The sequence below is a fragment of the Hyperoodon ampullatus genome, assembly GCF_949752795.1.
Source record: "Hyperoodon ampullatus genome assembly, chromosome: 17".
Lineage (NCBI taxonomy): Eukaryota > Metazoa > Chordata > Mammalia > Artiodactyla > Ziphiidae > Hyperoodon > Hyperoodon ampullatus.
In genome coordinates, this window is record NC_136930.1 from 31,239,268 (window position 1) to 31,252,345 (window position 13,078).

A 13,078-nucleotide genomic window follows, 5' to 3' on the forward strand; every position below is an offset into this window, starting at 1 on the left:
TCCCGGAGTGGCTGGGCCCTAGAGCCATGGCCGCTGAGCCTACACGTCCAGAGCCTGTGCTCCGCAACGGGAGAGGCCACAACAGTGAGAGGCCCGCGTACTGCAAAAAAAAAACCAAAAAAAACCAGTACTTTTCTAATGTTGTTCATCCCTTATGTTTTTAGCAGATAATTTACTAATTAAAGTGAGTTATACTTGTAAATCGTTCTTATCTCTATTCAGAATAGAGGTGAACCTAGATACTAAGCCTTCTTCCACCAAGAGCATTGTTTCCTTCTTGTGCAGCCTCTGAATTCTTGCAAGGAGTACTTTATTCATTTGTCAGTTTCACAAGTAATTTTTTTAATACCTATTGTGTGCCAGATACGGGTTTAGGCACTAGGGATAAAGCAGTGAAGCAGACACACAAAAGTCTTGCCCTCATGGAGCTTACATTCTAGTGAAGGAGTTCAGATAGAAATGAGTAAACAGGTAAGTAATATAATTTTAGAGAGTAAGAAGTGCAAAAATATCTTAATGTAAAGAGAGTGAGCGGGGGCAGGTAGGACTCCATTGGACAGGTTTGTTAGGGGACAGCTTCACTGGAGAAGTGTCATTTGAATGAAGACCTGAACGAAGAGAGGAGCAAGCCATGGAAGATGTGGGGTAAGCACATTCCAGGACAAGGAGGCCATGAGTATGCGGGCATGTAGGTGGGTGGAGTATTTAAGGAAAAGCAAGGAGGCCAACGTGGCCAGAGTACTGAGTGAAGAAGATGTGGTATGACATGAGGTCAAGGAGCTAGCCAGCGGTCTGATCTTATAAAGTCTTGAAAGCCAGAGTAAAGATTTGGATTATTCTAAATGAGTAGCGGGTTTTGAACTGGAAAAAGTCATGATCCAAATAGTATCTGAATAAGGTGACCTGGTATAGAGAATGGACTTGGGAGGATAAAGAAGAGGAACAGGGAGACCAGTTAGGAGACTATCACAGTGGTCCAAATAAGAGATGTTTATGGCTTAGCTTAGGCTGGAAGTTTGGAGCAAGTGAAAAGTGGCTGAATTCAGGTTGTGTTTTGAGGGTGTAGCTAACAAGGCTTGCCGATAGATTAGATGTGGGGTATGAAGGGAATAGTAACAAGGAGACAAGTTGTTGATGATTATGTGTGCAACTGGGTGGTATCACTTAGAAAAAGGGAGCTGATGGGAGGAGCAGCTTTTGAGGGAATATCAGGACTTTGGTTTGTTATCTTAGATGCCCTTTAGGTATCTAAGTGTCTGGACAGTGCTCAGACTGTACTTTCTATCCAAAGGTATCCAAAGCCACTTTAGATGCAAAATGTTTAAAGTTGACCTTTGCTGCTGCCAAAATAATAGCCACTGGAGGCAGTCTGCAAGATGGCATCTTAGGTTTCTGAGGAAGAAATTAGAATACACAAAGGGGGAAATAAGTGTATAATTACATAATGTGGATTTCATACTTAAATTTATGGGAAAAGCAATAATTAGTTGGCTTTTGGTTTTAAATGGAAATAGCCACTCATTGGGAAATAATTACTCTAATTTCAATTCATTTTACTTTAGATCATTGTGTGATGAAAGTAGTTATTAAAAAAGTTCTCCAGATGGAAGGAGTGCCAAGTCAGAGGTATATAACATGTTTCAGTTCTCTCGGAAGAATTTCTCTTCAATGGCTTGTTTTTCTTTCTTTCTTAAAAGAAAATTATCAAGGTACTTTCCGCCATCTTAAAACTAAGTTTTTAGTCAAATCAAATGGCTTTTCTGTTTTTGAAAATGTTGTGTGATGCTTCAATTTAGGTTTCCAGAAATGCAGATTGAAAACCTTTTAACTTTTTATTTTCTGGAACATATTATCATTTGTCACAAATAGTCTTTTTTTTTTTTTTTTGGTGATAAGAATGAATAGCAGGAGCAGCATTTGTGAAACCAAATATAATATGAAACTGACTCTTTCTTGTGAGTAAATTTGAATTTTGAAACAGCAATACAATAAGGTTTAATATAAAGCAAAATAAATTTTTTATGTTTATGATCTGCCAATTTCCCAGAAAGAGTTTTGTGGTGACCCTAGTTATATACCAGATACATTAAAATCACCAATGGACAACACATCTTTTACTCAGGTGCCCTCTGAAAGTTTTAAGAATTTGTTGACTTCATATCACTAAACGGTCCACTTTAAAATGTTTAAAATGATAAATTTTCTGTTTTGTGTAGTTTACCACAATTTTTTAAAAATGTGTTTGAACACTTTTGGTTTTTTTTTTTTTTTTTTTCTGCATTACGTTGGCTTCTCACTGCTGTGGCCTCTCCCGTTGCGGAGCACAGGCTCTGGACGCGCAGGCCCAGCGGCCATGGCTCACGGGCCTAGCCGCTCCGCGGCATGTGGGATCTTCCCAGACTGGGGCACGAACCCGTGTCCCCTGCATTGGCAGGCGGACTCTCAACCACTGCGCCACCAGGGAACCCCCATTTTTGGGTTTTATAAAGGTATTGTATTAGCATAAAAATGAAAAATTTAAAAGACCACCTCTAATCCCATTATCCTATCAAGCAATATTTACATTTTTATTTTCTCTTCCTGCTGTCTATAAACATAATTCCACATAGCTTCAATATAATTTGCCATTCTTATCTTTTCATACTAAATTTAAATTCTGTGATTCATAGTTATACTTTCTAACATTGTATTCACAAGGTTTCATTGAGTTGGTCAATTTTTTAAATTGGTGAAAAATTGGAAATAACCTAAAATTATTGTAAACATCTTTATAAATACAGCTTTTTTTTTCTACTTAAAGATGTATTTTTTTAAATAAATTTATTTATTTAATTTATTTTTGGCTGTGTTGGGTCTTCATTTCTGTGCGAGGGCTTTCTCTAGTTACGGCGAGCGGGGGCCACTCTTCATCGTGGTGCGCGGGCCTCTCACTGTCACGGCCTCTCTTGTTGCGGAGCACAGGCTCCAGATGCGCAGGCTCAGTAGTTGTGGCTCACAGGCCCAGTTGCTCTGTGGCATGTGGGACCTTCCCAGACCAGGGCTCGAACCTGTGTCCCCTGCATTGGCAGGCAAATTCTCAACCACTGCGCTACCAGGGAAAGCCCCAATATGTATGTTTTTGATTCTCTATTAATCAACTTGCTTGGACAATAGTGTATTAAATAAGTTAAGACTGTTTATGACAATAGTGTATTAAATAGGTTAAGAGTGTTTATGAAGTCAAAAAAAAGCTTATGATTGTCTGCTAATTGTTATTTCAAGAGAGTGATATTTTAATAATCAAATAGTACATACAAAGAAGTTAAGATTTGTTATATCACACTAATTTGATATTATTATTAAAAATTTATATCATATGTAAAGCATTCTTAAGATAGCTAAGTTGACTTTTGCTATGATATTAGAAATGGAAATATATATAAATAAAACATGTATATGTAAAACATATTAGGAATTCTGTAAAATTAGTACCTCGTGGTATATAATAGGGCATCATGAAATGAGAAGAAAACAGTTAAACTTTTTTTTTTTATTTAGCATGTTTAAACAAAGTGGAAATGTAACTGAAGTATACAAGCTCACTGAGCTATTTTAAGAGTAATTTTATTTCTTGGGCTTTTTTTTTTTGTATTTGCCTCAGTTATTTGGAGACATAGACGTAAGCCAAATCAGTATCTGGGTATATTGTGGTGATTATCAATAAGCTACACTCTATGAAATATTTGTCCTATATTACCACATACACTCCATTTTACCCTGCATCCTAATGCTGCTAAAATATAGTAGAAAGCAGCAGCATAGCACAAGGAGATCAGCCCGGTGCTTTGCTATGACCTAGAGGGGTGGGATAGGGAGGGTGGGAGGGAGGCTCAAGAGGGAGGGGATATGGGGACATGTGTATGTATATGGCTGATTCGCTTTGTTGTGTAACAGAAACTAACACAGAAGTGTGAAGCAATTATACTCCAATCAAGATCTATTAAAATAAATAAATAAAATACCATAAAATATAGTAGCTTTGAAGGATAAATATAACCATTTTAATCTATGATGTTTGTTTTCAGTAAATTCAAATTAAATATTTAAATGTGAATTTTAATATATGGCTTGTTCTAAGTAAAATATTAACACATAGGTCTAGTTTTTGCAACCAAATGTTTCATATAAAGATACTTGCCTCTTTACTACTGAAATATAGGATAAGTCTCCACATTTCACTCTTTCATCCAGTGGGTTTCATTTGTTTTTTTGTGTATTTTCTATATGAAATCAAAGGAGCAGTGAAGGTTGACAGGCTTATAGGAGGGTAACATTGACTCACCTACCCGCAGCAACTTGCAGCCTTATAACTTGTATTGTTTTTACATAGAAGAATTCATCTTAAATTTAAATTTTGGTCTACTTCTGAAGATTCTGTTTGGCAGAAGTCATGGGTGTATCTGTGTTTCTGTGTTCTTGAGATTCATAAATGCCAAAGGTGTTCTAAGATTCAGTAAACTTGAGTGTTTCTGCATGATACGTAAAATGTATCATACTTTGGGATTTTATTTAAATTTATTTTTGCATTTCTGCACATCTTAATACTTTTTTTTCGTTAAAATAACTTGTTACTGTAGAGAACTTATATTTTTTTAAAATGCTGGCTTATGTAAAACCTTTGTACAAAACGATCCTCTTTTTAATGGGCTTGGCATCATTGTCAAGTGCCTGTTTGATTCCTTTCAACGCGTACACGTGTGACAGTTGCTCTGTAGACTTTGGTGCATCTTGATTCCTTCCTTTCATGCTTTGTCAAGCATGGGCTTGGCCGCAAAGCAACCTGTAAGTAATGGAAGGAAACACTCTGCTGGTAAAGAATGTTATGGTCCTGAACCTCTACCATCTGGTGTGTCTGGTTTCCGGCCGTGGCATACTGCAGAGCGTGCAAAAAGCAACAGGTAACGTGTTTGCATTCCCTGTCTTTTTCAGTCATTCGGAGTTCTTTCTTTTGGAACTTCTATTATGTGGGCGGTCTCTGGTGCTTTCTATAGAGGAAAAAAGATAACTCACACATGGCTTCTGCCTAATGAGCCCTCTAAGGAAGAAAAACAAAAAGTAATTGGGAGTTTCAAGTTGTTTCTCAAGTGTCACAGCAGAGGTAACCCCGTGGGAGTCTTGAGGAGACTAAAATTATCACCAATTGCTCATGTGAGAAAAGTTTCATCAAAGGCAGGTGTAGTTGAGCGAAGCCCTACAGCACAGAAGTAGGAATTCGGATATGTACAAATGGGAAAAAAGACATTTTAGGCATGGGAAATAGTTGAATGCAGAATGGATGAAAAATATGCATTAGATCTATTCTAAATCAACTGGCTTATTAACTCAGTAAATCAGATTTAGTGAGTCAAACTAGCTGTACCTTATCTTATTTACCTTATCTTATATCTTACCTTACCTTATCTTACCTGGATTTCTTATCCAGGTTATACCTGTTCATAGTAATTTTTGTCACAGAACAGTAAATAAAATGGTTGAACTATAGCTTTAGGCTTGCTAAGTGAAATAGATTGCTCTAGATGATCTTCAAGTGACTTATTTGGTAGTATTCACGAAATTGGGGATTAACAATTGCTTAAGAAAAGAGAGAATTGATTTTAAATAGTACTTGAAGTAGTTACTGTGTAAAATATATCTGTTCAGTTGCTCATGTTAAATGGATGTTTATAATCCCCATTGGACTACCGACTACTTTTTTGCAAATGGTAATGTGAATTGCTATAGTGTTGAATCCCCAGTCTTTGCACTTGAGTTTAACAGCTCTGTGGTTTCCTATCTTCTTCTTGAGACACTTAATCGCAGGTCCATCCTCGTTACACAGGGTGGTAAATTAGAGAACGATTAATATCACCATTTAAAGAACTGAGACTGAAATCTCAACCATCCTGAACATAGGAACTGAAGGGGCCTCTCAGCAGTTCAGAGAGTTATTACCAAGCCAGTCGGCCGAATTCTGTTTAGTTTTCTCCATAGCAGAGCCCTCCAGGTCCTTGTTTTGAGCTTATTTATTTTTATACACAATTCTGTATGGATACTGTACATAATACTAAATAGTTGTATTAACTGGGTTTAACTGGTGATGTATTTACATGAAGATCTAACTTCGTGTTGTTGATATCTTTTTAGGGGCTTTGCATTCATCAAAGCTTGTGATGTATGTAATCAGTTGCTGGTGTTTAGCTATCATATTTATGATATATAGGGCTTGAATTGGGAAAGGTGGATGGTCATTCTTCTTGCTTTTTAAACTGACAGAGCCTTACAAGAAGCATTTCCCTCTCTGAAATAAATCCATGTAAAACATGTTTGGTCGCTCTTCCAATGCAACTGTGTAGTTGTGTGGATTTGGCACACAACTGGCAGCCTTGTGGTTATGTCTGTAAACAAGGAAGCCTGTTTTCCAGTCTGCAAATCAGCTGTTACCCAGTGAAACGAACTTGACTGCCATTTCTGACCCCTCACAGGGAGCTGTCATACTCAAGAATGTTCACATGTTTTCAAGAGACGTTGTTTGCGGGCTATGTGTACAAATTCCTGATCTGAAAGCCAATATAAAGCAACATCTCCCAAACCTCTGCTCTCTCACCAAGGCCACACACATTCCCTCGCTTACGGCCTCATGACAAGCTAATACTGTCAGTATCAGATTCTCCTTCCCAGTGGTTCTGGGAGACTGCATAGTTGCTCTGTGAAAGGCACCACTGCTGAGGTTGAGAGAAGAGCATCTTGGGTGTCAGTCCTGCCCTTGCATGCCCAGAGAGAGGGGTGTGCACCTCGTTCTCCTATTGGGATTTTCCTATGCTGCAGGGTTTGCTGCTTGTTGTCAAAATGATGTCCTAGTGACTTGTCTTCTGCGTGGTTAATAATCCCAGCACACTTCTTTATGATCTGTAGACTTTTATGGGGTTATGGCCAGGTCAGTTTTTAAATGTTTGGAAATGTCCTATTGAACAACATTGCAGTGGCAGTGAAGCTTGATGGGAGAATTGTATTACTGTTACCCTAGTTTTGGCTTAAGGGTGGTGGGAACATGAAATGTTTGATGGGTCAGTTTTAGTTGTGTATGTGTATGTGATTTATTTTTTTTAATTCTAATGTCTATTATTCACAGCTTAGATATGTTGACTTTCTGGTTATTCATCAATCCCTTTTCTGATGTATTTTCCTCTGAAAAACTGCATTTTCTTCCAGACTGTTTTTGTCTGATGCTGAAGAATAAATTTTTCATTTGCAGTATAAAGTTGATCTGAGAAAAAATGTTTACCTTGGATCTTCACTTGGCTTCTGTGAAAGAAACTTAATAAAATAATATGGGCAATTCCCATTACTAATCCTAACCATGTACAACAGAGGTCTGAACAGTAACATAGCAAAAATAAGTTCCTGTAATTTTACTTAGTCATTTCCTGTTTTAGACTAAGGAGCAGTGAGAGACATTTATAAATAATGATACCTCAGATCACTTTTGTTAAATGACCTCTAATATTTGGATATTTGGATCTGGCTTGTGTTATCTCTTTTACAATCTTGTCTTCTTCCTTTGCACTTTAGTGTAAAAACTCTGTGATTTCTTATCTTCTTCTTCAGACACTCAGGTCCATCAGAATTTCCTGTGACTGTGACAGTAGAGAATCCTTCCTCCTCAGAAATCAAAGAGGTCGATGATTCCTCAGAAAGTGTTCAGGAAGAGCCAGAGAAAATCTGTTTGAAACAAGAAGCATTGCAGGTACAAAGTTATCACTTTAAAGCTATAGAGAAGATTATATTTCAATTGGAAACCCGATTGCAACACAGCACAGCTTGTGTGAGGGTTCTGTTTTCTTCTCCCATCTGCATTGTATCCCCTCGAATGGTTCCTTAAGCTTAGACCAAGATGAATGGTGGACATTTGAACTCTAAGAAATAAAAATCAAAACATGTCGTTAGTACTATATTTTCCTTTCCTTAGAACTTTAGTATATTAGATTTAGGGAGAACCTTAGTGATCATACGATAAAGAAATTGAGTTCTGAATGAATATAGTCAGCTGATTCAGTGCTCTTGTTTTACAGATGAGAAAATTGACAGTTCTAGTTGAACTCTCTTTTTACAAGAGGAAAATAAGGCCTCATTTTAAATAAAAGTAAAGTTGAAAAAAGTTTTCGTGTTGATATTCTCCTTTCCTAAAATAAAAAATATCAAGAAGCCACATTCTGTTACCAAATAAACCTGACCTCTAATGTCATTCCATACTTTTGGTTGTATGGACAGGAAAGAAAAATTGATTTTCATAAATTTTTGCACCTAAAAAATAATATATTTATTTTATTTCAACTTTAATGAAGAGCTGAACATTTTCCTACAGGCAGCAATGTGGATGAATTTTTTAAACCAATGTTGAGAGAAAGAAATAAGATAGAAAAGACTTAATATACTATGATCCTCTACATAAAGTTAGCTGTTGACCCAACTAAACTCTTTTGTTAGGGATGCATGCAGGTTGAAAGAAACGATTGTCAAGAAGTGAGGATGGGGGCTTCCCTGGTGGCGCAGTGGTTGAGAGTCCGCCTGCCGATGCAGGGGACGCAGGTTCGTGCCCCAGTCCGGGAAGATCCCACGTGCCGCGGAGCGGCTGGGCCCGTGAGCCATGGCCGCTGAGCCTGCGTGTCCGGAGCCTGTGCTCCGCAACTGGAGAGGCCACAGCAGTGAGAGGCCCGCGTACCGCAAAGAAAAAAAAGAAAAAAAAAAAGAAGTGAGGATGGTGTTTAACTGGGAAGAGGGAAGGAGCTTGTGATGAGAAAAGGATGTGGGGGGCGGTTTGAGATGCTGACAAGTATCAATACTTTCAGATTCGAGTAGTGTTTATGTAAGTGTTCTCTTTCTTTTTGTTACATTGACAGTTTTGTTCTGTGCACTTCTCAGTTCGCATATCATATTTTACAATTAAAAACCTGCATAAAGAATCGGTCGCTTCTTGAGTGCTGGATGTGGTAGTGGGATGAGACCATTTCATTTTAAGCCCTTCACTACTGTTTGCATTCGCATGTTCATTCATTCAGCATTAATTGCACATATTCTATGTACCGAGCACTCTTCTAATTTTTTTTTTTTTTTAACTTTCAGGGAAATTTATTAAACAGAAACATTGACTGAAACCATTGAACAGAGGGCATAACAACACACAGAGGAACTTCTAATGGCCACCGGAGCCAACGGGTCCCGGCACCCCCACCCCAGCGTCCCCAACAAGGTGCCCCCAATACACCCCACCTGGCGGCCCTGCATCCCCCCACAGTCTCCATTCTTGAGGGCCCCACGGGTGGCCTCTCCCCAGGAAGATGGGCGCCGGCAATGCCCGCTCCCCCTAAGGCAGATCCTCTATTTCTGGCCCACATGCCCGGGGCCTGGCCCTGCTCAATGACGGGCACAGGACAGTCCCACAGCAGGGCGCGCGCCACCGTGCCGAGGACGTGGAGTCCCGAGGAACAGCGGGGTGGCACAGCAGAACACAAGCCCTGGGGGGCCTCCCGCAGACCTCCTGCAGCCGCGGTCCAGGTCTTCCTTCCCAAGGTCCCAGGTGGGCTCCCAGGTCCTGGGGTGGGCGCTGGCTGTGACCACGTCCATGCCGTCCTCCCCGCCGGCTCCTGAGACTGGCCTCGGGGTCTCCGTGCCAGGCAGGGGTGGGGGGAACAGCTCAGAGGAGAACACACGCACATTTCCGCAACAAGCAGCGCTGGGCCTGAATGTCTGCCCAGAAAGCACACGTTGAGCTCACGACACTGGCCCACAGAGACCAGAGCCTTGGCTGGCACGTGGCGCACCTCAGGGCTCTGTGGGGGGGATGATGGCTAGGGTGTGTGTGTTGGGGGGAGGGCAGTGGGGACGCTCCGTGGGTCCCTCTGGGGCCTACAGGGACACATTTGGGCTTGCCAGTACAGGGAACAGCCTGTCCCAGAGGGGGGTCACTGAATAGGGGTCACCTCTCGGGAGGAAGGCCCAGGAACCTTAAGTGGCCCCTAACGCCTCCCAGGCCAGTGTGGGTGGCAGCCATCTGCAGCTGCCCCTCACCTAGGCCGGGGCTGGCCACTGAGGGCGGCTCCCGGGTGGCAGGCTTTGGGGCTGGCGCTGGCATTGGCAGCTGGTGAGTTGTGGTTCTCCAGGCCAGTCCCAGGTCTCCAATGGCCATGCACAAACCTAGAGAGAACAAACACTCCTCCCTCCCTCCAACAAATTCTCTTGGACCCCGCCCGGACCCCCTCCCCTTCCTCTTCTCCACGTCTCCCTCCTCCGTCTCCTCCCTCTCCTCCTCCTCCTCCTTTGGAACACGCTTCCCTGCACCCCCACTCACACCAAAGCCAGTTGTGGGGTACTGGGCAGCCAGCTACTCGGCGCCCTGCCGCCAAGCTGAGCTGACGCTCTCGCCTGGGATCGTCTCCTCAGTGTTTGCTGTCCTTGTCCCCACTGCCCTTTCAGGCTGCAGGGGGAGGAGACTTGCCCCTGCCCTCACTTGCGCAGAGGCTCCGGGGTGCTACCTTCCTGGGGCTCCCCTCGAGCGGTGTAGATGATCCTGAAGTTGGACCCTGTCTCTGCCCCACAGCCCTTCCTCGCCAGCGCCGGGGGAAGCGCCTCTAGGCCCCGCGTGGCCTGGGGGCCCATCAGCATCATTAGCTCAGAGCCCACAGGGTGGGCGTTTGAGGGTGGCCAGAAGACAGGGCTGATGCCAGAGCCCCCGACTATACCTTTTTCAGCCTCTGCTGTGTTGGGGTCTCTCTCTGAGGCTCGGGTACCCCTCGTGCTGCGTATGGTGGCTCCCCGCTTGTGTCGCCGGTGCCTCCCTGAGCTGATTTTGGCTGGGTTGGTGGAGTCCCTTCCAGCTAGTGGATGCCGAGGGGGCTGGGCCTGGGCCTGGCTGCCCTGCCCCTCTGCCCCAGGCAAGGCCCCCCCTGTTTCTGTGGACTGCCCCTTCCCCTCGTTAAAATATTTGTGTTGCCTGCTAGGGGAGGGGGTGCCTGGGTATCTTGAGCCTATGCTCCCTAGGGCTTGGGGGGGCTCATGGCCCCAGCCCCCATCTCGTTTCCCAACTCTCCTGCTGCAGGCTGAGGCTTCTGCTTTGCCGGGGAGTGGCCCTCATCCCTAGGACACGCTGCCTGGCTGTGGCCTTCCTCCCCAGTCCCGCAGCAGCATGGCACCTGCGTGCGCTTCAGTGACAGGGTGGCCCCTTCCTGGACGGTCTGCGTGCTGCTGTCACGAAACAGCCTTGCCTGCTCCCTGACCGGAGAGACGGGGACACTGGTTTCTGCCAGTACCTGGGCGCCAGAGGCCGTGCGGCCCCTTTCTACTTGCCTCTGCTTCTCCCTGGTCAGTGCCATGGCGGCCTCTAACTCCTCCTCATCTCGAATGAGCTTCATTAACTCCAGGAAAGTGGGCGCACTCCCTCGCTGCTCCATGAGCTTGAGCTTGCCCTGGAGGGAGGTGCTCATGGAGGCCTGAGCCAGGATGTATTTCAGGTGAATCACGTCTGCCCTTCCCACTGACTCGCGGCTGTGCTTCACAGCGTTCTGCAGCACGGGCTCTAACCGTACCAGAAAGGCAGAGACGTTCTCTCCGGACTTCTCGAAGGTCTGGAGGAACTTTAACTGTGAGGTTCTATAGTCCTCTTTATTCCCGAAGATCTGCTTCAGGGCGTCCAGGCACTGCGCTACAGTCATGGAGTCGCTGTTGGCCCGGAGCGCCCGCATGATGGACAGGGCGGGGCCGTGTAAGCTTTCCAGCAAACGCCGCTGCTTCTCTACCTCAGACACCTGCCACATCTGCATCGTCTCAGTCACCTGCTCTAGCCAGGCTTCAAAGTTCTCTTTGCCTGGGCCTGGGAAAGTGTTTCCCGAAAACACCTTCAGTTTTCGGTACCACATGCTTCCTTTCAGAGGCTGCAGGTCTGGTGGCTTGACTTGAGCCAAGCCTTTTGGCTCTACGTCCTCAAGGTACGTCCCCATGGTTTTGACCACATCTACCATTCTCCGGCCCTCATGTTTCAGGAAGTACTTCAGTCTGTTGATAAATTCATCATCTGACATACTGGGTTTCACCACCACTTCCCAGGTACCTCCCTTTCCTGGGATCTGACTGGGCGTCGAAGCATAATTGACCGTGTCGGCCAATTCAGTGAAAACTGCCTTAGAGTTGTCTTCCCTTCTGAACATTCTGCCCAGCACACTGTAGGCACCCAGGGGCTCTAAGCCCGCCTTCAGGGTCTCTTTAATTTCCTCTTCACTACACAGGGATGCCCACGATGAGCAGGCCCACATCCCTTTGCACCAGCAGATTCACAGCCATTGCTCCCTCTATCTTTGGACTGATCTAGTATAAGGGGCAGTAATCAGCTCACAGAGTTTGACCAGGACTCAAGGAATTCCGAGTCAATGCCAAGTATGAAGGCAGAATCGTTCCGGGTTTGCACAGCCTCTGCTTGCCGTGGACTCCTTCTCAAAGTCCCAGGACTCTTCTGTGTGTACTGGAGGTGCCTGCTGGAGATGCCTACAGGCCAAAGCGCCTGTGCTCCACAACCACCACGCGACCGTTACCACTGCTCGCGCGGTGCACACTCCACTCTTCTAATTTTATATGTGTTTTAACTCATGTAATCCTCACAAGAGCTCTGTGATATGGGAGCTTATCTCCATTTTATAGATGAGGAAGTTGAGGCCTAGAGTTATAGAACTTGTCCAAGGTTATATAGCTAATGGGTAGTGCCAGGCCCATTTGCCTCAGAGAATCTGAATTTTTACAATATAATCTAAAAGAGAAATTTAATTACTAATTATAAGCAAAAAAAATTGCACATTAAAGAATATGGCAAGTTTTCATCTATCCAGTTACAGAAAAACACACTGTCTTTCACATATGTACATCTTGTATTGGCAGGGATTTTCCTTATTAAGCAATTATTTATTGACCATCTACGTTGTGTTAGGCACAGGTGCTGGGGATAAACACTTAATAAAATACACTGCCTATCTTCAAATAACTTGCACTCTAAGTGAGGAAGTAAGCCAACAGTTATAGT

General features: G+C 43.7%; 2 protein-coding genes across 7 annotated transcripts in view; one reads left to right on the forward strand and one right to left on the reverse strand.

Annotated features, from left to right (window-relative positions):
* The window catches only part of LOC307065456 (centrosomal protein of 78 kDa-like), a 51,414-nt gene extending 39,847 nt beyond the window's left edge, over positions 1-11,567 (forward strand). For 4 of the 6 annotated variants that reach the window (XR_013811335.1, XR_013811336.1, XM_079722281.1 and 1 more), the window contains 3 exons: positions 7,624-7,762; positions 8,503-8,767; positions 9,139-9,639. Coding sequence is in view for 4 of the 6 variants with exons in the window: in XM_079722281.1 (XP_079578407.1) it covers positions 7,624-7,701 (78 nt within the window). In the remaining 2 variants the exon portion in view is untranslated. Of the gene's footprint in view, positions 1-1,562; positions 1,627-7,623; positions 7,763-8,502; positions 8,768-9,138; positions 9,640-11,522 lie in introns of those variants that run through there. The other 2 variants (XM_079722282.1, XM_079722283.1) reach the window with 2 other exon arrangements.
* Positions 10,519-12,320, reverse strand: LOC307065328 (paraneoplastic antigen-like protein 5; the record flags this gene model as incomplete). Its single annotated transcript, XM_079722148.1, has 2 exons — positions 10,519-11,005; positions 11,098-12,320. The coding sequence occupies 2 exons, from the start codon at positions 12,318-12,320 to the stop codon at positions 10,519-10,521; spliced, it is 1,710 nt and encodes a 569-aa protein (XP_079578274.1).
* Positions 12,321-13,078: the final 758 nt, after the last annotated feature.